Consider the following 26,944-nt stretch of genomic DNA (forward strand, 5'->3'; position numbering starts at 1 on the left):
TTTGTTTGCAGATTTTGTGGCTTGTTCGCTGCCTTGCGTATAGCAACATGGAAAGGCAGTGTACAAATTAAAAGTGAAATGAAAACGAAATGCTGATCTATTTATTTTCTTTCTGCAATATGTGTACTTGAGTTCATAATGGCCTGGTTTGATGGCACTGTGTTTAGTAAGTGGTGCTGACTGGGGAGGGGAGTGGGGGGTTGAGGAGCAGCGCTTGCCAATGATTGGCTAGATGTCGGGGAGAGCGAGAGAGTCAATGAAACTCCCTGCAAACCCTGAAGCACTGCACAGCGATCGGAGCTGGCTAGCAGTGAGGAAGCATCTGATGTAGACTAAAGGCAGGGAGATGCAACACCCTCCCATTAAACTCAGGATCTGCCCTTCTGTGATCACTGCTGTGCATCGCTGGGATCCTTGAACAAACCAAAGAATCTGGTCTGCTGATGTTTCCGGGGGATTTTGGAAAGAAGGAAAGAACTTTTGCAGAGAGAAATTCTGCCTTTCGGAACTGCAGAAAAGAGAGAGAAAGAGAGAGGAGGAATGATTTGAAGTCCAAAGATTTATTCTTGCAAAGGTGACTGCTAGATCTCTCCTTCTGAAGAGGCTGTGTCGAAGGTGATTTGAGCATCATGGGTTGTCACAGAACAGTGCGGGGACTCCTGTAGACCGAGACATCCCAGCGGAAAGCATGCCTGCAACAACCCACATTCAAATGTGTGTCTTCTCCCTCTCTTCCCAAACTTCCAGCTAGAGCACCTCTGCTTGAACAGAAGATCTGGACAAAGCCCAGGGCAAAGATCAACTTCTGTGGGAAGGAGGCTGGGGGACAACCAGACATTGGAAATGTCCACCAGGACTCTTGGTAGGTCTTCTCCACCCCGTTCCATTTAATGCTTGGGGTTGGCCAATTGCGTCGAAGTGCAGCATTGCTGGACCAAACCCAAAGCCCATCAAATCCAGCAGAGGTCAGCCAGATCCTGCCAAGAAGCCTACACAGATTCTTTTGAGAAGCCTACATTAGCAACAACTTTCTCTGTTCCGAAGGTGTTCCAGGGCAGAAAAGAGCAGGGGATTTTTTGAAAAGAGAGATTTTTCAGTGGCTGGGGGCACTGTTTGATCCTTTCAAAAATGTCTGATCAGGAGATGGATGACTATGACATGGACAGCCTGTCTGACACATCGCGGATGATCAAGGGACTTCCGCCTTACAACATGGATGATCAGCTGCTGCCCATGGAGCGCCGTAGCACCTGTGGCTGCTGGGCCTGGACATGCCTGGTGGCAGCAATGAACTCTTTGGCCTTCCTCTTGAACTTCCTCTTGATGGCCGCCATCTTTGCCATTGTGCTCCTGCCCACCATCGTGGTGGTCTACTTTGGGTTCCAGTGCCATTCCCGGGTAAGTGACCTGCGACTTGCAGATGCTTCTGGTTAGGAAGCCCAATCCCTTTACCTTGCATCAGGGAGTTAGGCAACATGGTGCTCCCCTGCCCCATATAGCTGGACTAGGAATGCGGGTGGAACTGTGGTCTAAACCACTGAGCCTTTTGGGTCTGCTGATTGGGAAATCGGCGGTTCGAATCCCCGCGACGGGGTGAGCTCCTGTTGCTCTGTCCCAGCTCCTGCCAACCTAGCAGTTCGAAAGCATGCCAGTGGAAGTAGATAAATAGGTACTGCTGTGGCGGGAAGGTAAGTGGCATTTCCATGCGCTCTGGTTTCCGTCATGGTGTTCTGTTGCGCCAGAAGCGGTTTTGTCATGCTGGCCACATGACCTGGAAAGCAAGATGAGCACTGCAACACCACAGTCGCCTTTGTCTGGACTTAACCGCCCAGGGGTCTTTTACCTTTACTTTTATAGCTGGACTACAACTCCCATCATCCCATACCACGGGCTCTGCCATTTGGGGCTGATGGGAGTTGAAATCTGAGAGGCACAGATTTCCCACCCTTGGCCAACTGTTCTTAGAATGGCTGATAAAGTTCTCAAAGCATTTTTTCCTAGGGTGGTATAATCCTGCATTAACTTTACCCATACATTTATAAAAGGATGGATGAGGCGGGCAGGACGTGATAACTAAATGATAAAAGGTGTGCCCTCTGCACACTCCCAGGTGCCCCACAGTATGTGTTATTCTTTCATGTGTCCCCAGGACAAGTCTTTGCATTCAAAAGAGGCTCCAGTGGGAGGCCACATACCTTACTCCCCAAAGTGGCAGGGAGTTCCAACAGCAACTTGGCCCCACCAGAGGTTCGTGGACTACAAATCCCATCACTCTCTACTCACTGGCTATAGTGGCTAGAGCTGATGGGAGCTGTAGTCCAATAACATAATGGTGGGGGAAAGGACCACCCACCTCTTTCTGTATGAACCTACCCAGACCCTGAGATCATCTTCTGAGGCCCTTCTTCATGTGCCTCCTCCTCGAGAGGTCTGGAGGGCGGCAACAGGAGAACGGACCTTCTCTGCAGTGGCTCCCCGTCTGTGGAATGCTCTCTCCAGAGAAGTTCGCCTTGCGCCTTCATTATACACCTTTAGACGCCAGGCAAAAACGTTTCTTTTTAACCAGGCCTTTGGTTGATCAGATTTACATCCCATGCCCTTTCAAATGTTTTTTTTTTGGGGGGGGGGGGCTATTGAGTTGCTGTTTTTATTTTTGTTAGGTATTTTGTGGTTTTATATCTTGAATTTATTCTGTGAACTGCTCAGAGGCCCCTGGGTATAGGGTGGTATATAAATTCTAATAATAATAATAATAATAATAATAATAATAATAATAATGGTTTCATTTTCCTTGTATTGACAGGTTAAAAAGGTAAAGGGACCCCTGACCATTAGGTCCAGTCGTGACCGACTCTGGGGTTGCGCGCTCATCATTATTGGCGCGCTCATCATTATTGGCTCATCATTATTGGCCGAGGGAGCCGGCGTATAGCTTCCAGGTCATGTGGCCAGCATGACAAAGCTGCTTCTGGCAAACCAGAGCAGCACATGGAAACACTGTTTACCTTCCCGCTATAGCGGTTCCTATTTATCTACTTGCATGTTGATGTGCTTTTGAACTGCTAGGTTGGCAGGAGCTGGGACCAAGCAATGGGAGCTCACCCCGTCACAGGGATTCGAACCACCGACCTTCTGATCAGCAAGCCCTAGGCTCAGTGGTTTAGCCCACAGCGCCACCTGGGTCCCTATTGACAGGTTATGGTGGGTCTTTTATAAAAAAATATCTTCTGTAAAACATTTTTTCGGTGCTTTCAGTTTAGCATGACGCTGCTTTAGTTTAGGAAGAACATGTTGGGTAACGGGAGACACCATAGAGGCGTATCGATCATGGAGAAGGCAGTGTTGATGGCAGTGGCCTCCTCCCTTGCCTAAAACATGCTCGGAGGCAGTGCTTCTTAAAACAGGAACGAGGAACTTCAGGCCTGGGGGTCAAGTGTGGCCCTCCAGGCCTCTCCAGCTGGCCCCTGGAACACTCCCCAAGCCACATACCCTAGCAGCCCTGCCAGGCTGGACTCTGATAAAGCCTCCTGCTTGCCTGGATGGAGGCTAAAGAGGTGTGTGTTGGTTTGTGCTGAAATGGCAAAGATAAAAGTTACATTTGTGCCTCTGCCCACTTTTGCCCCTAGCCCTGCCCACCACTGCCATGCGGCCCTTGGAAATCTTCTAGAAGGGAATGGGGCCATCCAACCTCTGCTTCAAAATGTCCCTTCAAAGAAGGAGAGTCCCTCACCTTCCAAGCTATCCCATTCCACTGGGATGGGATAGCTCGGAAGACAGCTCTTGCTATCAGAAAGTTCTTCCTAATATTTAGTCGGAATCTCCTTTCCTGTTATTTGAAATCCATTGGTTCGGGTCCTACCCCCGAAGCAGTAGAAAACAAGCTTGCTCCATACTCCATTTTGCAGCCCTTTAGATACTTGAAGATGACTATCACATCACCTCAGTCTTCTCCTCTCCAGACTAAACATAACCAACTCCTTCAACCCTTCCTAATATGGCTTGGTTTCCAGTGTGTTGAATTTCATTGTGTTAACATATCATTATATGTGTCATTTTGTATGTTTATGCTGTAAACCGCCCTGTGATTTTTGGACGAAGGGCCATATATGAATTTAATAAATAACGATAATAATAAATAATATAGGAAGCATTGGCTGGGGCCCATTGTGGGCTGGCAGGGCAGAATGCAGGGAGCCCAAACAGTGGGTGGAGCCAGAGTCAATGATTGGCTGAGTCAGAGCCACTAATATGCAGAGGCAACTCATTCTAGTTCTGCTGCTCAAGGCAACATTGAAACTCAGGAGGTCAAACACCATCCTTTTGGTCTGGATGCAAGTAAGAAGGCGAGCAAATGCGGGCTGGCTGAGGACAGACTGAGGTTGGTGGACCAGTTAACCATACTAAGGGGCCAGTCTCCATTGGAAGCCAATGGGTTTACCGGTATGAAGTAGCTTTCATGGTCGAAGTCAGAGCTCTGGAAAAAAGCCAATACCGCTTCAAGTTTTCAGCACCAGCTAGCAATGGACAGCGCCAATTTGCCGGCATGCACTCACCTTTTGCAGGATGTGGTTTTGACATTTCTCATTCTGTGGCTCCACACTCTTCTGTTCTAGCAGTTCATTAGGTTACAGAAACTTGGCAGGACCAAAGCTCTGGCTTAGATGGGGTGTGAGAAGCTGAAACTTGGCTTTGAAGAAGGGTGTGTGCATGCACACAAAAATATGGCTTAGTTCTCGTTTTAAAGCCACTAAATGCAGGTGAACTTTCACGGGGACTTTTTGCTTTATTAATTGCAAACTGATGCAAAAATCTGATCAACTGATTTAAGGCTGGAAAAATGAGAAACGGAAATGTATAGATTGGTCCGTCCTTATGCTGAGCAGGATTCCCCTTTTATTGGCAAATAATGCCACGGAAATCATCAGGGCTCAGGAAAGCATGAGTAAACACACCGACTCAGTGCTGTCCTATGCATGTTGATTTGGAAGTAAATCCCCACTGGGCTGTATCAAACAAAGAGTAGAGTTGCAAATTAATGGACACACAAGAGCCTGTTGGATCAGGTCCATGGGCCATCTAATCCAGCATCCTGTTCTCACAGTAGCCAAACAGATGTCCTGATGAGAAACCCTCCAGCAGAACCCAAACACAAGGGCCCTCTCCTCTCCTGAGGTTTCCAGCATCTTGTATTCAGAAGCCTCCAACCGAGCAGGCAGAGAATAGCCATAATGGCCAGCAAAGGTAAAGGTTCAGTCATAGACGACTCTGGGGGTCATAGACGACTCTGGGGTTGCGGTGCTCATCTCGCTTTATTGGCCGAGGGACCCGGCGTACAGCTTCCAGGTCATGTGGCCAGCATGACAAAGCCGCTTCTGGTGAACCAGAGCAGCGCACGGAAACGCCCTTACTGTAGCAGTACCTATTTATCTACTTGCACTTTGATGTGCTTTTGAACTGCTAGGTTGGCAGGAGCTGGAACCTAGTAATGGGAGCTCACCCCGTCATGGGGATTTGAACCGCCGACCTTCTGATCGGCAAGCCCTAGGCTCTGTGGTTTAACCCACAGCGCCTCCTGCGTCCCTACATAATGGCCAGTAGCCACTGATAATAGCTTTAAAGTTGCCCAATCCCCTTTAAAGCCATCCAGGTCGGTGGCCCTTCACTGCTTCCTGGGGGAAGCAAATTCCATAGCTCAACTACTCACTACGTGACAAAGTCCTTTCTTCTGTTTGCCCTGAAATCTAACGTTCTAGGAGTTCTAGGGAGGCTATGAGTTCTAGGGGGGAAAGCTTTCCTTAATCTATGTTCTCCATGCCATGCATAATCTTATAAACTTCTATCATGTCATGGTCTAGGATGCATGTGTTGGGGGACGGCGTTTATCCTTGAATACTCTTCAGAATCCTTTAACATGAGAAGAGCCTCCTAGATGATGATGATGATAATAATAATAATAATAATAATAATAATAATAATAATAATACCGTAATAATAGGTTCTTTATACCCCACCCATCCGGCTGGGTTTCCCCAGCCACTCCGGGCAGCTCCCAACAGAATATAAAAAACACGATAAACATCAAACATAAAAAAACTTCCCTAAACAGGGCTGCCTTCAGATGCCCTCTAAAAGTCAGATAGTTGTTTATTTCCTTGACATCTGGTGGGAGGGTGTTCCACAGGGCAGGTGCCACTACGAAAAAGGCCCTCTGCCTGGTCACAGTGAGGGAACTGCCAGAAGGCCTAGAGAGAAGAGAGGGCCAAGGGCCAGAGAAAGAGAGAAAACCGGAGGGCCACATTTGTAGGGAAGCCTGATCTTCCCCCCGCAACTGTCGTACAAGGGGGGGGGAGGAATCTGAGGACTATCAAAACTTGAGTCGGCAAGCACAAGCTCCTCAGCAGCCCCAAGGCAGAATGATGAAGGGAAAAAAGAAGCCAAATATTCTCAGCTCTCCCCTTAACGGGAGAATCATAGAGGTGTGCATCCATGCACAGCCCATGTGCGGAATACCTAATGAGAACGAAATTAGTTTGTCAATTTGAATAAATTGCAGGTTGTCCAGCGGAGGCTGGGAAGGAAGCCCACACAGCGCTCTGGGATCCGCTGGTATGGGGTGGATTCTGTTTCTGCGGTTGCTGCTGGTGGTTGGATATTACCCACACACACACACACACACACACACACACACACACACACACTTCCTTTCTCTGTTTAATTGAATAGACGAATTGCAGAGGCCGCATCTAGCTTGGAGCAGCCTTAATTAAAATGAAATTAAAGAGATTTCAGCCTGCGTGCAGGCAAGCGCAGACAAAAGCAGGAGAGCAGGAGAGCTGCTGGCAAAAAGGAGGGGGGAATTGAGGGTGGCATGAAAATGGAGAGAAATATTGTGACAATAAAATAAAAAACTGCAGTGAGTAATCAGCGCTGGGAAGGATCCTGTCAGCCGAGACGTTACTGTATTTATCCAGATTGTCACAGAGGTTTGGTAATTACTGCAAAGCTATTTTCGTGGGCTTTTTTTTTTTAAGTGATGTATAGCATAATAATTTGTATTCCTCCCCACATCTCCTGGCTCTGACTTTCATGCTTGCTTTTCTTAAATCTGCAGCAGGAGTAAGGACACTTTGGCCCTCGGGATATTGTTGAACTACAACTCTCATCTGACCCAGCAAGCGTGATGTTGGGAGTTGATGGCTATGCTCTTGCTCCATGGTTGGAGGCAGTAACGCTTCGGAATTCCAGTTGCTGGAAACCGCAGGAGGGGAGAGTTGCCGTTGTGCTCAGGGTCTGCTTGTGGGCTTCCCGGAGGCATCTGCTTGGCCACTGCAAGAAGAGTGTGCTGAACTCGATGGGCCTTTGGCCTGATCTATACCTGAAGGAGTGTCTCCGCCCCCATCATTCAGCCCAGACACTGAGGTCCAGCTCCGAGGGCCTTCTGGCGGTTCCCTCCCTGCAAGAAGCGAGGTTTAAGGGAACCAGGCAGAGGGCCTTCTCAGCAGTGGCACCCAAGCTCTAGAACGCCCTCCCTTCCGATGTCAAAGCGATAAATATTATAAGACCTTCCATAGACACCTGAAGGCAGCCCTGTATTGGGAAGCTTTTAATGTGTGATGCTCCATTGTGTTGGTATATATTCTGTTGGAAGCCGCCCAAAGTGGCTCGCACCACCCAGTGTCAGGGACCGTGCTGAGGAGGGTGGCACTGAGGAGGAAGGGTGGGTGCCTCCCCCTCCCCCTGCTCCTAATCGGGATCCTGAATCTTCCCAGGAGCAGGAGGACAGTATAGTTTTGGAACAGTGGTTTGCAGAGGGACATAGGTCAGAAGGCAGAAGCTGGGAAGTACTGGACGGGGAAGAGTTAGGAGGAGAAGAACTGGGAGAGAGAGGGTTAACAGATTCACTGTCTCTGGAAAGTATTCATCTGCTCAGCCCAAGGTCAAGAAGAGCAGATATGGTGGCAGCACAGAAAGCACAGTGGTTGCGAGATCAGGTTACAAGACACGGTAGTGGGTAGTGACGTGGGTGACTAGGGAGGAAGTGGGTGTAACCCTTAATTGGGAGCGCCTTCATTCCAAGGAATAGATGCTTTGTTCTCTCACTGTGATCATTAAAGTTTCTAACTGGTAAGAAGACTCCTTCCTCTTTGTTCTGCTTATCTACTGCCAAGGGGGGGGGGAGCCGATTCCCTGAAGCCTGACACCCAGTCAGGTGGACTGAGTACAAAAAACTTATTATTATTATTATTATTATTATTATTATTATTATTAGCCATGCCCTTCACTGGCTCTGGGAGGTCTCTGTTCCAGCTTTCCCCTCCTTCAGGTGCCCTTTGCAGAGTGACTGTGCTGGCGAAACCAGGATCCTTTTCCAGCCTCTCACCCACCCACAAATTCTCAAGCCTCTGGAGCTGCCCGCAGCTCTTCAATGATTAAAGACTTCCTTTCTCCTTTTATCTTTTTGGTTACTCTTGAACTGATTTAAGAGCGTCTGCACCGAAGCAGCTTTGAGGCACTAACTTAAATAAAGTGCCTGAACGAAGGTGTTTCAACGGCCTCAGTGTGCGGTTTTGTTTCGTGAGCAAACCCTGGGATCAAGGGTTAAGGGAAAGCCGTTTGTGTGGCCCCATATAGCTTGAAAAGCAGGCTCTCCTACAGGGCCGAAAGTGCAATTTGTTGATCGGGAGATTAATTGTGCATTGATTGCTGCTGCAGATCCAGCCCTCGCCTGGGAGACGGTTGTGGTCGTTTCCTTGAGATGGCTTTGCCTTTGCCATCATGGAGGAGGCAGATTGCTCAATTGGGCATCCAAGAGTGTCGCTGGCTAATAAAATGAACAAATGAGATGGGTTTTGCGGCAATCAGTCCCTGCGGAGAAGTGGCTGCATGCGTTGCTTGTTTTCCGCGTGAATGAAAATTTCCTTACGATAACCAAACCAGCCATTTCTGATTATACACGGGGTTTACAAAGGGTGGGGAGATCTCTATTTCCCTGATTCAGTTCCGTTGGAACATGAAAACCTGCCTTATGCTGAGTTGGTCTATCTAGCTCAGTATTGCCATCTTCAAATATGGGATACTCTCAGCCCTACCTGGAAAGGCCAGGGATTGAACCTGCAACCTTCTACATGCAAAGGAGATGCTCTGCCACTGAGCTACGGCCTTTCCCTGAAGATATAGGAACATAGGAAGCTTTCGTATACTGCAGTATCTCAGACCATCCGTGTTCCTATTTTCCAGGGACAGTCCTGGATTTACAGAAGCCATCCCGGTTTCTGATTTGATCCCGGAATGTCCCACTTTTCCTTAGGACGTTCCTATTTCCATCGAGCCAAGGAGATAAGTAACTATACAACCTTTAGGAGACATCTGAAGGCAGCCCTGTATAATTTCATTAGGTTTTTATGTAAGTTGGAAGCCACCCAGAATGGCTGCGGCAACCCAGTCAGTTAGGCAGGGTATAATAATAATAATAGAATAGGACACCCCTATTTTCACTGGAGAAATGTTGGAGGGTATGGTATCTAGCTCAGTAGTGTCCAGGATTCCAAGCAGGGAACATTCCCATGCCTGTCTGGAGTTCCAGGGATGGAACTGGGTCCTGTCACATGGGAAGCAGATGCTTTACCACTGAACCATGTGATGTGTGATGTGGAAGAGTCCTGAATGCCAAACAGAGAAGCTTGGGAGCCATATTGGTTTCCTACCTCTGTGTGTGTGTGTTTGTGTGTGTGTGAGCGAGAGAGAGAGTGCTGGATTTACGTATAAGCTAAACAAGCTATAGCTTAGGGCCCCACTAGGCAACCCCCCCCCCAAAAAAAAAATTAAAGGAAAAAAAACCTGGATGTACATTTCCAAAATATAAGATAAAAAACAAATAAAATAAAACTTACATACAGCAACAGTGGCAAATGGCTTTAGATACCTATTAGGTCCATAAATTACCGTATAGCATATATTCAACACAAAAAAACAGTGACAATTTGTTGTTGACAAAGGACAGCTGGACATATAAAGGGCCCCATTACCTTCAGTAACTTAGGACCTCATCAAACCTAAATCCGGCCCTGGTGTGTGTGTGTGTGTGTGTGTGTGTGTGTGTGTGTGTGCAGATACAGTGGAACCTCGGTTTATGAACACCTCGGTTTATGAATTTCCATTACTTTCGATGGGAAAGTTCGCTTCAGTTTATGAACAGACTTCCGGAACCAATTGTGTTCATAAACCGAGGTACCACTGTAAGAAGATTAGATAGATCAGGCACCCCCAAACTGCAGCCCTCCAGATGTTTTGGCCTACAACTCCCATGATCCCTAGGTAACAGGACCAGTGGTCAGGGATGATGGGAATTGTAGATAGATAGATAGATAGATAGATAGATAGAGAGATAGATGGATAGATAGATAGAAAGAAAGAAAGATAGATAGATAGATAGATAGATAGATAGATAGATAGATAGATAGATAGAAAGCACCTGTCTCCCAAGGTGGGCTTTAAGGCAGCTTACAACATTTAAAAATAACAATACAAAGTAATAGGAGCAAACTAGTGAGAAAGAATGAATAAAATACATAGAACACATTTAGGACCAGCAATTAAAATATAGTTTGTCCTGGCAGCAGCCCATCATTAGTGCTTTGCTTTTTAAGGGGGGAAAAGTTCTAGTACTCGCCGAGGGGTTGTTACAGTAAGTGCCACACTTTTAACCTTTTTTGGGGGGAGGTACCAGTACTGAGTACGGGACCCAGGTGGCGCTGTGGTTAAACCACTGAGCCTAGGGCTTGCTGATCAGAAGGTCGGCGGTTCGAATCCCTGTGACGGGGTGAGCTCCCGTTGCTTGGTCCCAGCTCCTGCCAACCTAGCAGTTCGAAAGCACGTCAAAATGCAAGTAGATAAATAGGAACCGCTACAGCGGGAAGGTAAACGGCGTTTCCGTGTGCTGCTCTGGTTTGCCAGAAGCGGCTTTGTCATGCTGGCCACATGACCTGGAAGCTATACGCCGGCTCCCTCGGCCAATAATGCGAGATGAGCGCGCAACCCCAGAGTCGGTCACGACTGGACCTAATGGTCAGGGGTCCCTTTACCCTTTACCTTACCAGTACTGAGTACCCTTGAGTACCCCACACACCGTACTGGGTTGCCCCAGCCACTCTGGGCAGCTTCCAAAATAGATAGTGTTGTAAAATTTAGACTGGTTCCTATGAACCCAGAGAAATGGATCTTGACCCAGGGAGAGCCCGAGGATCCAGGCAAGCAGACGAATTTAAGCGTCTCCTGCCCACCAAATAACAGAGACCAAACCAGGACGTACGAAGCAAGGCACTTTTATTTTCGCTGTTGCAACAGGGTCCTTCCTCTCACACAGGAGAACAAGGAAGGACCCAAACAAAGATGTCTTGCCCTTAAAAAGAGATTTGAAATTGGTTTCAGCCCACCCCCCCAGAAGCATCATCCATATGTCACAGAAGGGGTGTAGCCCAAGACCCCCCCTCCCTAGATTCATCATAGGTACATCATGAACGGGGAGGTCTGGTGGCAGTAATCTGAGCATCCTGGACCCTGCCCCCTGCCCCCAAAACCTAATCAACAAAATTGAGAGATATTTACATTTCCCTGTTTCCCAGCCAAGTTAATCACACCCTTTTGTCTGGCAGTCAGGTATCAGGATGCCAGGGTTATCATTTTAATTCCTGAGACAATGAGAAGGTTCCCCCCCCCTTCTTCCTTGCAGAGGAATGCCAGGTCTGAGAGAGTCAAAATGGTGTCAGTCAGGCCTATCTTCCTGTGCTGCTTCAGACATGTTTCTGTACATTCATGTACATGTTTTATGAACAATTATATATATATATATATATATATATATATATGACCTCAAAATTCTTATAACAATAGAAACATAAATTCCTATACAGGATTGCCTTCAGATGGCTCAGGGATCGGATAACTCCATACCCTCCAACATTTCTCCATTGAAAATAGAGACGTTCTAAGGAAAAGCTTTTGAATTATGGTGCTGGAGATGACTCTTGAGAGTCCCATGGACTGCAAGAAGATCACACCTACCCATTCTTAAGGAAATCAGCCCTGAGTGCTCACTGGAAGGACAGATCCTGAAGCTGAGGCTTCAATACTTTGGCCACCTCATGAGAAGAAAAGACTCCCTGGAAAAGACCCTGGTGTTGGGAAAGATTGGGGACACAAGGAGAAGGGGACGACAGAGGACGAGATGGTTGGACAGTGTTCTCGAAGCTACGAACATGAGTTTGACCAAACTGCGGGAGGCAGTGGAAGACAGGAGCGGTGGCGTGCTCTGGTCTATGGGGTCACAAAGAGCCGGACACAACTAAACGACTAAACAACAACAAGGAAAAGCGGGACATTCTGGCATCAGATCAGAAACCGGGACGTCTTCTCTAAATCAGGGACATCCCTGGAAAATAGGGACACTTGGAGGGTCTGCTATCAATCTAGCTTTCCATCTACCTACCTACCTACCTACCTACCTAATCTATTTATGTCTTGAGAGAGAAAGAGAGATATGTTGATGATGGCCAGTTTAATTTCCCTTGCCCCTTCCCTGCAGAACTTTCATACTTTTGCCTTTGGCTGAACAGGTTGGTCAGGTGTTTCAGAGCTGCTTCAAGAACCTGTTGCGCCTCTTTGACCTGCAGGAAAAGTGGGTAGAAAGAACAACAACAAGCCATGCCTCCCTTCAAACACAATTAGCTCTCCTAAACACAGCTCCCTCTCTCTCCACTCAAAAGAGTAAGGGAATAGCTCGATGCTGTTTCAATCTGTACAGTCTGTCCGTCCCTCACCCCCCCCCCAATTTTATTTTATTTTATTTTAGCTTCCTCCTTCCGGATATTTGTTAGTGCTGACATTTTCTCAGCCACAGAGGAGCAAGACCGCCTACCTCGTTGGGGTTGTTTACTGTCAGTGTTCCAAGGAACAAGGAAGCTCTCCTAGATTTTATAGGTCCTAATTACCTGTCATGCAGGAGATTTCCCCATCCACCATCTCAGCACAACCCAGAAGCCTATTGTTAAGCAGCCAGAAAGGTGTGGAGAAATGTTCAGGGGGGCTGGAGGAACTTCCCAGAGAAGTGGCATGATGTTTGGGGGAAATAGGAAGCTGCCTTTTGTAGTCAGACCTGGGGGTCCAAGTAGCTCAGTATTGTCTATACCGACTGATAGAAACTCTGCAGGGTTTCAGACAGTGATCGCACCTTGGAAAGGACCATTAAAGGCCATGTGTTCGGACTGGGTAGTCTTCCTAGCTTTGCTGCGTCCTTTAGATCTACTGTTTGGTCCTGATTTCTGGATTTGCCCCCAAGCTCCAAATCACGGTTTTCCCCGAAGAAGAAGAAGAAGAAGAGTTTGGATTTAATATCCTGATTTATCACTACCCTAAGGGGTCTCAAAGCGGCTAACATTCTCCTTTCCCTTCCTCCCCCACAACAAACACTCTGTGAGGTGGGTGGGGCTGAGAGACTTCAATGAAGTGTGACTATCTGCATGTGGAGGAGCGGAGATACGAACCCGGTTCACCAGATTACAAGACTACCGTTCTTAACCACTACACCACACTGGCTCTCTTTGCTCATTCTTCCTTGTCCCTTGTCTCCTACCGGTAGCTACTTAGTGGGTCATTTAAACTGTTATTCTGAACAATCCCTTTTTATTGGGTAGGGGGCATTGGCTGGAGATGAGTTTATGGAGCCAAGGGGACAGTGGCCCACAAATGTTTGGGAACTGCTGGATAATTCTTTTCTTTTCTTTAGGCTTGCCTGCTGCTGAGTTTTCCTTCTCCTTTTTATTTTATTAAAAAGTCACCAACCACTTTAGCAAGGGGGGGGGAATGGACATCAACCAAAGCCCCCTCTCCATTTAGCAGCTCCGCTCTCAAAGCCTGCCTGATTCTCTCTCTAACAGACCATCCTGCTCGAAAAGGGTTATTCAAACCTTGGCTTTTGTCCACTAAATAATGTTCTCTCGATGTGCTTTTGGGCTTTTCTTTCTTTTTTCTCCTTTGCCATTTTCAAAGCAGAGGGTGGCGAAGAAGGAGAAAGCTTTCCTCTCTCCCTGCAATAGGCTCTGCCTGATGAGCAGATCCTTTCGCTGGACTAATGGCTAAAGTAGGCAGCCCTGAAAAGGAATCAGTCAAGATGCCTGCAAGGCCGCCTTTTCTCCTCATCTGCTCTTTTCTTCTGGGCCCCTTTCCAGACCCTTTTCATTTCATTTCATTATTTAGATATTTATAGACCATGCTGTTCATGAAAAATACTGTGAGACCGCATAGAATGTGCAAAATTACAAGATTTTTTTTTAAAAAAAATCAATTGAAAACTGGTTGGGGGGAAAGCGGAAATCACATTTCAAAGTCCTGCCTGAGTTTTCCGAGAGAAGCAAAAAGATAAGGCAAGGATCATTCTTGCCCAGCTTCAACTGGCAGGGAGTTCCACAGGGCATTGCCTTCAACGCCAGTAAAGGCTGACTGAACCTCAGGAGTGTGGGGAGCCAGGGGATCTCAATGACCGAGGTGGAGAATAAGGAATCAGGTGGTCATCGAGGCACCGCTTGGGCCCAAGTGATTAACACAAGAACCTTGAACCTGCCCAAAGTGATGACCAGCAGAGAAGTAATATGCCACCAGTAGCCTGCTCCTGGGACCAGTGCGGCCTCTGCATCCTGCACTATTTGCATCTTCTGGCACGGATACAAGCAGCAGAAGTTGGATGGCCATCTGTCTTGGATGCTTTAGCTGAGACTCCTGCATTGTAGGAGGTTGGACCAGAGGATGCTCAAGATCCCTTCCAACCCTAGAATTCTATAATTCTACAACAGCCCCACACAAAGCACGCCTTTTGTGCCTTCGGGGTGGCTTGTGCCCGTGATGTTATCGGGGTGGTTATACACAATCCCACTTTCGGAGCTGTCTGCCTTGACCTCAGAACTGTCCCCTGGTGTTTTGGCCTGACTGGAATGTGCCTTTAAACCCCCCACAGTGCCTCTTGCTTGCCAGGACAGACAACAGAGAAGGCGTTTGTGAGCAGAGTGTGGAAACCAGTCTGGTATGCAAATGGAAATTTACACTGAGAGCCAATGAGAGCCAATGTGGCATAGTGGTTAGAATGAGAGACCAGGACTTGTGAGGACAGGGTTCGAATCCCCACTCACTGGATGACCTGAGGCAAGCCTCTCAGCCTAACCTACCTCGCAGCAGGGTTATCGTGGGGATTAAATGAGGAGGGCGGGGAGGGGGGAAGCATGTACCCCACATTGAACTCCTTGGAGAAAAAGGTGGGATATAAATGCAACGAGCAAGCAAACAAATTAATTAATCTGCTTGGTCACTGTGAGAACACATTGCTGGACTAGATAGAGCTCTTATTAGGGTCTTATATCTCACCTGCTGCCCCCCCCCCCCAGCAACCTCTATAACCAAGTCATGCCTCAACCCCCCACCACCCCGGATGGCTAGAGAAGCTCACAGTTTGTGCAGGGCTTAGCAGCTGGGATGTTTCTCAACAGGAGTCTCCTCAGGAGACGTCAGGGAAAATCTCCCAGTGCTGCCACACTCTCATCCCGTCTTGTGATCTATTATGTGCCCCCCCCCAAATATTTTATTGCAGTTGGCACCTGTAAGGGTGACTCGCTCCCTAAAGGGAGCCAGCCCCCATCATCCTGACGTCCACATCGCCAAGCACAGAGAACAGCAGTGGGTCTGAAGCAGCCAGAGGGGGAGGAAGAGACTCGGAGGGAGAGAGAAATCAGAGTGAGGAACTATGGGAAAGCTCGGGGGGGCAGAGAGATGCAGGCAGGAGCTCAGGGGGTGCTGGAGAGCCCTGTCACCGACCGCTCAGGGAGGAAACTGAGAGGGCATCGCTCCTTCTGGCACAAGAGTTAAGGAGAGCGCCGCGACGCAGGTCAAGGGGGAGGCGTTTTGGGGTGCCCCGACTACTTTGCTGACGTAGGAACAGATGTACGCCATTGCCGGCTTCTGATTAGGGATGTTTTAAGCCAGGCACCCCCAAACTTCGGCCCTCCAGATGTTTTGGACTACAATTCCCATCTTCCCCGACCACTGGTTCTGTTAGCTAGGGATCATGGGAATTGTAGGCCAAAACATCTGGAGGGCCGAAGTTTGGGGGTGCCTGATCTATCTAATCTAGTTATGTACACACACACACACACACACACACACACCAGGGCCGGATTTAGGTTTGATGAGGCCCTCAGCTACTGAAGGTAATGGGGCCCTTTATATGCCCTCTACACTGTAAATATCTTGCGCAATAAAAGTCTTTAAGGACAAACTGGACTCAAAAGCGGAGTTACTCTAGAGTAGCCACGACGACCCTCTGACAGCACCCCTGAATAAAATCAAGTAACAGAGGAATTGACCAGAGTCACCAAGAAACTGTTGACGCAGGTTAGCTGAGGAAAGAAGCAGCAGAAACATGAGGAAACACAATGAGAAATAGGCATTTGGGCCACATCTGCCACTGGTTATGAATTTGCCTCATTAGTAAAGTGTCGCTGAAGTGCTGCCCCTTCTCACCAGCTGGGGGCAGACTTTCAAGGAGCTTGCCCTGCTGCTCCTACCTATCAATCAAGACTAGCTTTGATGCACCATTCAGAGTCTCAAGGGGAGATCTTCTGAAGCGGGTCCTGGCTGTCTACCCTTAAGGATGCTAGCTTGCCCTTTCGCATTTCAGTTTGGCTTTTTTCTTTTCTTTGATCCAGCCTGGCTCAGCTAACAAGGGGGAAAGCAGTCATCACCGCTTGGCTTTTTGAAAAGGGCTCCCTTTTGGCCGATGACTTTCATCCTTTCCCTTTTCTAGCAAGGGCAGCTCATAGCTGTTGACGAAACCTCTTGCCAGGATGAATGACCTCGGCGTCCGTTTCTCAAACAAGCAATGGAAAATAGTTCTCATTAGACGTCGTGGCATCAGTAAGAGAACTTTGAACACTGCATTGATGTATTCTGTGAGAACTGCTGTCAGAACAGGATGCTGGACTACATGGGCCATTGGCCTGATCCAGCAGGCTCTGCTTGCGTTCTTATGGGCAGGGGCTCCAAAAAAGGGAGAAAGTTTGAGAAATTGCTCCATTAAGTCATTTTCATTTCCTTCTCTCTAAGCTGAAAAGGCACAAACGCTGCAACCTTTCTGCATCAGGGGGTTGCGCCATCTCCTTGATCCTTTTCAGCTGCCCTTTCCGGAATTTCCCCCCTGCCTTGCAACATCCAATATCCTGGCGCTGCGGACGCCTTTCAAATCAATGCGAGCCCATTCGGCAACCTCTCCTGCAGGAGGACAAATATTACAGCCCTTTTTCATTTGTTTTGGGACAAGACAAGAATTTCCATTTCTCACCGGCCTCTTGGGTGACAAAAGAAACAGCAGCAGCAGCAAGCAGCCTTGTTTGGACTCAGACAGTTTTAATTTCAGGCTGAGTCATAAAGCGCTGCTCATAAAGCCGGCATCTGTTTCTTTGCCCTGCGTGATTTGCAGCTGAAGGCGAAGCGTAGGCACACTGGCCACGGAACAAGAGGGCAGGCAAGACAAAAGGCGGATAGGCTCTGATGGGCAGGGCATCAAACCTTTCAATTAGCAAGCAGCAGAAGGCAATGTATAGAGGGGTGGTATCGGTAGTTGGAGGAAGGCATAATTTTCCATTCGTGACATGGAGCAGTGTTTCCATTCTGCTGCAATCCGCCTTCTGCCAAAAAGTCGACTATTCGCTTCATTGTTGGCTGCAGCAAAGCCACATGATTAATTACGTAGCATTTACATTATTCCACCCCATTCATCTCGTTGCAAAGGAAACATAGTGCAAATGGGCAGCGAGGGGGAGTGCAATCAATTATGTACTACGGTACATATTTGCATACTGGAACGAACAATAACAGTGGTCACCGATTGTATTTGCTGGATTGATTTCTGGTGCAGACATGGAATGAATAAGTGAAAATCAGATGTTTATTTACTTAATGGATTTACAGCTCATATTTTTTTCCAGGGAGCTCAAGGTGGCGCACATAGCCAAAGTCACCAAGTGAGCTTCATTGATGAGTGAGGATTCAAACCCTGGTCTCTCAAGTCTTCTTCCAGCAGCACTCTAACTATTATACCACACTGGCTCCCTGTTTCTGTTGGGATTCTCCATTATCCCTAGGGATGGTAGAATCATAGAATTTTAGGGTTGGAAGGGACCCCAAGGGGCATTTAGTCCAGGCATCCCCAACCTTTGGCCCTCCAGATGTTTTGGACTACAATTCCCATCATCCCGGACCACTGGTCCTGTTAGCTAGGGGTCATGGGAGTTGTAGGCCAAAACACCTGGAGGGCCGCAGGTTGGGAAGCCTGATTTAGTCCAACCCCTGCAATACAGGAATAACAGCTAAACAATCCCTGACAGGTGGCTATTCAGCCTCTGTTTAAATACCTCCAATGAAGGAGAGTCCACCACCTTCCGACCTAGACCATTCCACTATCAAACAGCTCTTGCCACCAGAAAGTTCTTTCTAATGTTTAATCAGAATCTCCTTTCTTGTCATTTGAATCTGTTGGTTGGGGTCCTGCCCTCTAGGGCAGCAGACCAATCTTGCTCCATCTTCAGCCCTTCAGATATTTGCAGATAGCGATTGTATCACCTCTCAGCCATCTCTTCTCCAGGTTAAATACACCCAACTCCTTCTCACTGCTGTGTCCTCCTCACTGCCCTGACCTTGCGGGGTATCCTGCCTTTCCCCTTGGAAACTCAAACTGTTACTACTTGGAAACTCAAACTCCAAACGGGAGGTTTGGATAGTTTTACAGCAGGTAAAATCACAGCAGGGGATGTATATTTTACAAGGTTGTTACTGTACCAGATCTTAACCTGTTAACAGTATTTGTAAGAATGGATTCCAAATATCATTGAATTTGTCCATGGCAAGTCTGCGTTTATATGCAAGTTGTTCGTAGGTTGCGAGTTTGTATAAGTCTTCAATCCAATCGTAGAAGGGAGCCGCATTTTTATTTTTCCACTTTATCAGTGTCAGTCTTTTCGCTGTGGTCAAGGCACGGAGGGTCCACTCGTATTGTCCTTTTGTAAGGTTCCATGTGCTGGGTATATCATTCAAGAGGATATTTTGCTATGTAAATGTAAGGTTGTTCCGTACAGTTCTGTTGATGGTTTCAGTTACCTTCTGCCAAAAATCTTTCAATATAGGACAATGAAAAAACATAGGTTTTAGAGAAGCATTATCCCTATTGCATCTCCAACAGTTAGATACCCACACTCTACTTTTGAAGAGGAGGGGGCAGCTGTTTGCAGACTCAGTATTGCCTACACTAGGCATGGCCAAACCTGGCCCTCCAGATGTTTTGGGACTACAAATCCCATCATCCTTGGCTAACAGGACCAGTGGTCAGGGATGATGAGAACTGTAGTCCCAAAACATCTGGAGGGTCAAGTTTGGCCATGCCTGGTCTACACTGACTGACTGCGGCTCTCCAGGGTTTCAGAGAGGGATATTCCCCAGCCCTACCTGGAGATGCCCAGGATTGAACCCGAGACCTTCTGCATGCAATGCAGGTGTTCTATTACTGAACACGCATAGAGACTTTAATGCCATTGCTGGCCAATTCTCAAACCCTTTTGAGAAACCCCCAAGTCCCCTTGAGCAGAACTGGGAAGCCATCCAGGTGAGAGCTGTCACCTGAATCTCCTGCCGGCCTGTTCCCTGGGTAAGAGCTTGAGGAGCTGTCACCAGGCCGGGCAGACATAATGGATAATTAAACCTTTAATCTGATGACTGCTAGCTTCTCTCGGCAATTTATCAGGGCAGGCTGGCAGGCTGGAGATTGAATATACAACAGGGGGTTGTTGGGGAAAAAAGAAGAGGCAGGGCGGGCACATGGAAACTCAATCTGTAGGCAGTTTCATTTTGTCATTTCATTTCCCTTCATGAGATCGAAGTCGATGGATAAGCCTTGGGGAACAATGGCTCATATAACCTCACTTATTTCCCCCTCCTGGTTTTCTTTTTGAACGAGGAATGCTTGTCATGCTGAGAAACCCGACTCCATGATGACAGGCTTGTGGGGTAGGATCCTGGAGCATTAAGGCAGGGGTGGTGAACCTCAGGTCTGGGGGTGAGGTCAAATGTGGCCCTCTGCCTGGCCCTTGAGACTCCCTGCCCGGGCCATGCTCCTAACTGGACCTGATTTCCACCTATTCTAGAGGTTCTCCCTCATTGGAACATTGCGATGGAGCCAGCCAGCAATAAATCACACGGAGTAAATAAGGTTAACTCTTATTGGTAGGTCTTGCCTCAAGGAGGCAGTTATGAAGGCTGAAGACAGCTGCCTAAATCCCCTCCTCTCCCAGGTACCCTCCAAAAGCAATCTGAGACTCCTGTCTCTCCTCTGCCCTCTTCAAACCTCTTCTAGTCCTGGGATACTGGGGTGGGTGGGGGTGGGAGGGGAACTGGTCACAGCAGGAGGGGAAAACGCCCTGGCATCTTCACCAGCCTGATTCATCTCCGTCTCTTGGCCTCCCTCCTCTTTGGTTTCTGATTCTGGACTTCTCTCTGCCACCCAGCAAGATTCCTGGTTGGGGTGGGTGGGATGAACCCACGACTCCCAAATTCTAATGCGGCACGCTAACCATGACATCACACTGGTTCTTCAGTACAGCTGGGAATGTCTTGTGCTTGAATCCTTGGAGAGCCACTGCCAGATCCCGGCTAAACAGATTGATGATCGGACATGGCCAAAGGTAATCTCACGTGTTTGCTAGGAACCATGGGAACCTCAGAAATTCTTGCTGGATCAGGCCAAAGGCCCGTTGAGTTCAGCATCCTGGGTTCATTGTAGCCAACCAGATGCCTCAATGGGAAGACCACAAGCACACTTGGAGATCCCAGCAAATGATATTCAGAAGCACCCCTGGTTCCACAGTACTGTGTAGAGCATCAGCTTTGAGCTGGAGCCGCAGTTTGTTGCAAGCTTGTTTCATTTCTAATTTCCTGCTTGGCCGAGTATAAATGCTACCTCTTGAAGCTGCCTTTTCATTGGCAAAAGAGAGGGATGTGGTTGGCACAGAGGGAAGAATTGCCCCTCAGATTGCCCCTCACCCTTGCTCATCGGTTGAGTCTCATCCTTCCCCTCCAACATCAAACTTCATTTCTTTTCCTCCCCTCTGGCTCTAACAGTATCTGTTCAGTATTAATTAACCTAGAGAGGGCGTCAGACACAAATAACACCACCTTTTTGACATCAGGGTGTAGAGAAGCAGTGAAAGGAGTGGGCAGAACTGAGTGAAATGAATGCTTTGCAAATGGCGAAAATTAACAGCTGAAAATTAATTTTCGGTGAGCACAGTGGTGGCTATTAGAGTGACTATTATCTGCTCAGGGGAAGAGCATCTGCTTTGCATGCAGAAGGCCCCAGGTTCAATCCCTGGCATCTCCAGGTAGGAGTTTATAATTCTCCTCTTCCCTATTTCTTCATGGTTGCATGGGGGATTTGTTTGTTTGTTTGCTTGTTTATTATATTTATAGACGACGTTTTTCTTCCAAGGAGCTCAAGGTGGTGTATGCGGTTCTCCTTCTCCTCATTTCATCCTCACAACAACCCTGTGAGGTAGGCTAGACTAAGAGATGGCCCAAGGTCACCCGATGAATTTCATGGCTTAGTGGGGATTCGAACCCTGGTCTTTCCCAGGTCATAGCCTGTCACTCTAACTTTTATGCCACACTGGATTTGAACCCTGGTCCTCTCAGGTCTTAAGCAACAAACCCAGAACAGCCAAGGCTGTTGGAAGTGCTACCCCCCCCCCACTTTAAATGTATGGTGTGAATGTGGCCAATAGCAAGTTGCAGAAGTGGAGCACACATTATTTGTTGTGGTAATGATTTACTTGTTCATTTTGTATCATTTATACACTGCTTGATTGCAAAAAACAAAAAACCAACCAACCAACCAACCTCTACAAAAAACAAATCAGTAAAATCAATGAAAGTTACAGCCGCGCTTCAAAAGTTAAAATACTAAAACAGATTAAAATTAGCTTAACTTGATAAGCAGCTGGGAAGGCTTGTCTAAACAGGAATGTTTCCAGCAGGCGCCAAAGAGCAAGTACAGCAAAGGTGGTTAGAGCGTGGTACTGTGAATGCCAAAGTTGCGGGTTCAATCCCCGTAAGGGACAGCTGCATATTCCTGCATTGCAGGGGGTTGGACTAGATGACCCTCAGGGTACCTTCTCTTAGAAGAAAAAAACTGCTCCTTTTCCCTTATGGGGTATTCTGAAGCCCGTATAGAGTCCTTAAGTGGGTTCCTTATCAGTAGGAGAATATAACAGAGGCCAACCAGAGAATATTGAGAAGCCAAGCGGCTAGTAAGCCTGATCTTTATTCAAGGAACTGTTGCAACAGGGTCCCTACTCACCACACGCAGGAGGGAAGAGAACCCTAAACAATGGTGCACAAGCCCCTTATATAGACTTTTGAAATTGCCTACCCTGTAGCCCAAGTCCAGCCCCCAAAACATCATACCTACATCACAGAAGGAGGCGGTCTCCAGCAGAAATCCTGTCTGCCAGGATACCCGATAATGGTCACTGATTGCATTACCTGGGCAGCCTGGCCATCCTTTTGTGATGGTTAACACTTTAGTTCCTGAATCCAGGTCGCAGGCTCACCCTATTCATACACAAATATAGCCTTAAGACAGGATTTGCAAGGAAAAAGACAATGGGGAGGCTTTCCCATTTCCTTTCTCCTTGCAGAGGAATATTTGAGGTCAATTTGGGAGAGTCAAAATGGCTTCAGGATTGCTGTTCGCCTTGTACATTTATGAACAATTAATTTATATTTGAGACCTTAGAATTCTGATAACATTTCCAACTCTATGATCCTATGATTCCATAAGCGGCCTGGATAACACTGCCCTGGTCCTGATTCTTTCCCCTTCCCACGATGTCAGCCTCAGCTTTTGACTCGCTCTCTTTCCACCCCCTTGCAGGTGCTCCACTCCACAGCCTCCTACTGCAAGACCATCCTGGATGACAACAGCTCCTCCGCCCTGATCATCCTCGGCTTCGTCATCATGTCTCCGCTGATCGTGGTGGCTATGGCCATCTACTGCGGCCTGGTCAGGCGCCTCCGCCTCTTCCTGTGCTTCCAGCCTTGGGCCCGGGCCGTGTACAAGGGCGTGAAGTGGCGGTGGTGCGAAGATGGGGGGCTGTGCGGCTGCGCCAAGGAGTGGGGCAGCCATGTCAAGGCCTGGGTTTAAGCGCTTCCCGCTCCTTGGTCTGCTTGCCAGCACACCCTTCTCTCCGGTCCTCCAAATCTCATTTTCCCCATAAGGGCGCAATGAAGAAGCAGGCCACGGCTAGACCCATCTAGAGGAAACTTCCATGGCTTCTTCTCCTTCCACCAGGGGGCGCTGGGCCTCCCATTGATTCTGGAACTTTCCGTGAGATGGAGCATGTTGCTTTCACCATGAACGCTGAGGTTCATCTTAAGGACGTGAGTGTGGGGGACATTTTCAGCCAGAGGGCTACTGTACTGCCGGGCAACCTCCTGGGGTGGGCAGAGTGGGTGCAGCAACAAATGCGAATTTTACCTTTGGAAAGCGGCCTTCACACACCTCCACCCAGGGAAGCAAGAATCAGAATTCAAGGACACATTCCAGGCCAGGCAAGAACATTTGAGGAGGATGCAAGGCAAAATTGGTGCAGTGGGTATGGCAGTGTGTATCAAGGGCCAGATAGAGAAGCCCAAAGGGCCACATTCTGACCTTGGTCCTGAGGTTCCCCACTCTCACCTTAGGGTAGCTACCCCTCCCTTCACTTCAGCCCCCCATGCAAGGATAACAACATACCCGCCAACGTTCCTCAGATGAAAACACCCACATTCTATTCTACATCGGTATCACTGCTTGATCATTTCCTCCTGGTCAAGTACTAATCAATAAATACAACTAACTGGCAGTGATACTGATGTAGAACAGAACATCCCTATTGTCATCTGAGGAACATGGGAGGGTATATAGCAAGAGTGTTCCGCCTTGCAGGGCTGTTGTCACAATTTCTGATTTAAGTTCTATCAGTGCTAAGCAATATTATTTCTAGTGCTCCTCTGGCTATGATGAACAGGACAGCTGTCTTCTGAACCCCCTGCCTTCTGGAGCTCCCACAAGAGAGCAGACTTTTGCTCCCATAGCAGCCACCCCTCGGCTGACAACCTGACAGGACCCTGGCAACTCTCTCTCCCCCCTTTAATGGTAGTCATCCATATTTCGAATCATTACCAAGGCTGCGATCCCATTCTTCGGGTTGTACCCCATTAAGTCCTGCTCAGAGTATTAGAATCAATGTACAGTACCTACGTTATACCACACTCACACCAGACATTTAAAGCACTATGACACCACTTTAAACATTAACAGCTTCCTTCAAGGAGTTCTGGGAGCTGTTTTCTATTAAGGGTGCTGAAATTCGTTCAGAGGCCCTCCTATTTCCCTCGCAGGACTACAATTCCCAGAATTCCCTGGGAAGAGGAACTGATTGTTAAACTTCTCTGGAGAAGGTATCACTCCCATCTACATGGCTTATACATAACTGGGACACACCTAGTTTAAACAAACCCGTCTACTGCCACACAGGTCATATGAGTCTCAGGTTTGGGGAAGAACCAGAATATACAAGCAGGAATTACCAGCTGCCATTTTGGGGGAAAAAGAAAGCCACTATATTTCCCACATGCTTTGTCTTCACCACTGCCAAGCATGTTTGGTCTCAACGTAGCTGCCTTCATGAGCAACAAAATGCACAATAGCTGTGAGGATGTGGTGAAACCGACGTTCTTCCCCCCGAAAGTGCAGAGAGCCAGTTCCAATGAACTGTGAACTGCCATGGTTTTGCAAACACTCTTCCTTGGAGGAAATGCTTTCCTGGTTGATGTCTTCAGAGGAACTCCTGTCCCAGAACCCATGAGGCCACGTCCTCTGGATGCATGATCCATTCACACAGACATTAGGCCTGCAAGCGTGTCCAATGGCCAGGTGGATGATGGGAATTGTAGTTCAGCCACAGGCGTAGGGCCAAAGGTTCCCCACACCCTGCTCAAAGTAGGCCCAGCTTGGCAGGAGGCTTCTCCTCTATCTTCACGCTACCTTTTAACAGAAACAAATGTGCACGCAGTATTCTACGATCCATCCGCTCGCCTTCCGCAAATGCATATTATGTGCACAACCTCTGGCTCATCTAAAGTGCATCTCTTTAACCCGTTTACAGTGGGGTGGAGGGGGAGCGACAATCTCACCCCCCTTCTTTGAAATGGTGTGTGAAACTTTGCTGTCTGTTCTCTGTAACTCTTCCAGCTCCTGCTGTATAAATATGTGGTTGTCCTGGGCTCTACCTGTACGATTTCCATGTGATACCCGATGTTCCTGCAATCTCTACCTATATATTAAATATCATTTTTATACTAATAGATTTCCATTATTCTCTTTTTTTAAAAACAACAACAACACGTTTTTTAAATTTGATTTTACAAATATAAATTTATAACAAAACCAAATACATATCCACATAAAGAGATTTCTCTGAATCTCGAGACTTCCCCTCATTCCCTCCATGGGTCCTAATGTCAACATTTTCAACTGCGTATTATATCATAGTCTATATTTTATATCTATTCATATTGCCCATAGTGTTTGTTACATTAAAAGTGTTGTTAAAATCCTGCTAATGTTTTCAGTTGCTTACAGTGGTCTCCTAAGTAAATTACATCCCCCCCCCATTCTTTCTTAATTTTTTTGTCTTCTTGGTCCCTGAGCTTTCCGGTCAGTTTTGCCATTTCAGCGTAGTCTAACAGCTTAGTTTGCCATTCCTCTCTGGTAGGGACCCTTTCTTCTTTCCATCTCTGGGCTATTAGCACCTGTGCTGCTGTTATTGCATACATAAAAAGTATTTTCTGTTCCTTTGGTATGTCGGTACTTACTTACAATTCCTAATAAGAAGGCTTCTGGGTGGTGTTTATTTTTACAAGTTACTTTAAACAAGTTACAAGTTACTTTAAACATATTTTTCAGTTCATGATATATCATTTCCCAGAAAGCCTTTATTACTTTACATGACCACTACATATGTGATAAAAGGTACCTTCTTTTTCTTTACGTTTCCAGCAGGTATTCATACTTGTTCTATGAATTTTTGCTAGCTTACTAGGAGTCAAATACCACCTGTACATCATTTTCATATAATTTTCTTTCAGCGTACAACATGCCGTAAATTTCAGATCTGTTTTGCATAACCTTTCCCAATCTGCCATCTGAATATTATGCCCCAATAGATTTCCCTTATTCTCATCTCCCTCCTTCCCTTCCAGTAAATTCAGGACAACCGAGGAAGCAAGAGGATGCAGACATGGCTAGAGGAAGGGTTGACAACTTTTCGAGGCTCATTGGCCCGTTTGGATTTTGGAGCAAGGGCCATGAGTGTGACCGCCCCTCTGATCACTTTTCTCACCTCCTCAGGATCAAACCCCTGTCTTCTGAGGGATATATATAAACTAGAAAGCGCATGTGTGGACGCACACATTTCACCTTTAAAGGAATCTGGGTAAAAGTCAGATCCAGTAGAATTATTCTGAGCCCTGAAAAGTACATAGAGCTGAAACAGGAAGTTGGGAAGAGCATCACTTGCCCCATTTCCTCCTTCAGCATTATGCAGTTTTCAATGCAGCTCATGACCAAGCGGGCAAGACTTCAAGGGCACCATTATGCCCACAGATTATTTTGACGAACCTGGGTTGAGGGATATGTCAGCTCCCCCCTAGTAATCTACCCTGATTATAGGCCATTAAGAATCTATGGTGTTAAGAAGTTTATAAATTGGGGGGGAGAAAGAAAGAGAGATGTACACCAAGGGTAGGCAAACTAAGGCTC

The 26,944-nt window shown here is 47.4% G+C and overlaps 1 protein-coding gene across 1 annotated transcript; it reads left to right on the plus strand.

The window, feature by feature from the left end:
* Positions 1-212: 212 nt before the first annotated feature.
* Positions 213-25,478, plus strand: TMEM278 (transmembrane protein 278). The gene is made up of 2 exons (XM_035119765.3): positions 213-1,398; positions 23,015-25,478. The coding sequence occupies exons 1-2, from the start codon at positions 1,129-1,131 to the stop codon at positions 23,282-23,284; spliced, it is 540 nt and encodes a 179-aa protein (XP_034975656.1). The 5' UTR covers positions 213-1,128; the 3' UTR covers positions 23,285-25,478.
* The last annotated feature ends 1,466 nt before the right edge of the window (positions 25,479-26,944 follow it).

This window comes from Zootoca vivipara, chromosome 6, assembly GCF_965207765.1.
Source record: "Zootoca vivipara chromosome 6, rZooViv2.hap1.1, whole genome shotgun sequence".
NCBI classification, from domain to species: Eukaryota; Metazoa; Chordata; class Lepidosauria; order Squamata; family Lacertidae; genus Zootoca; species Zootoca vivipara.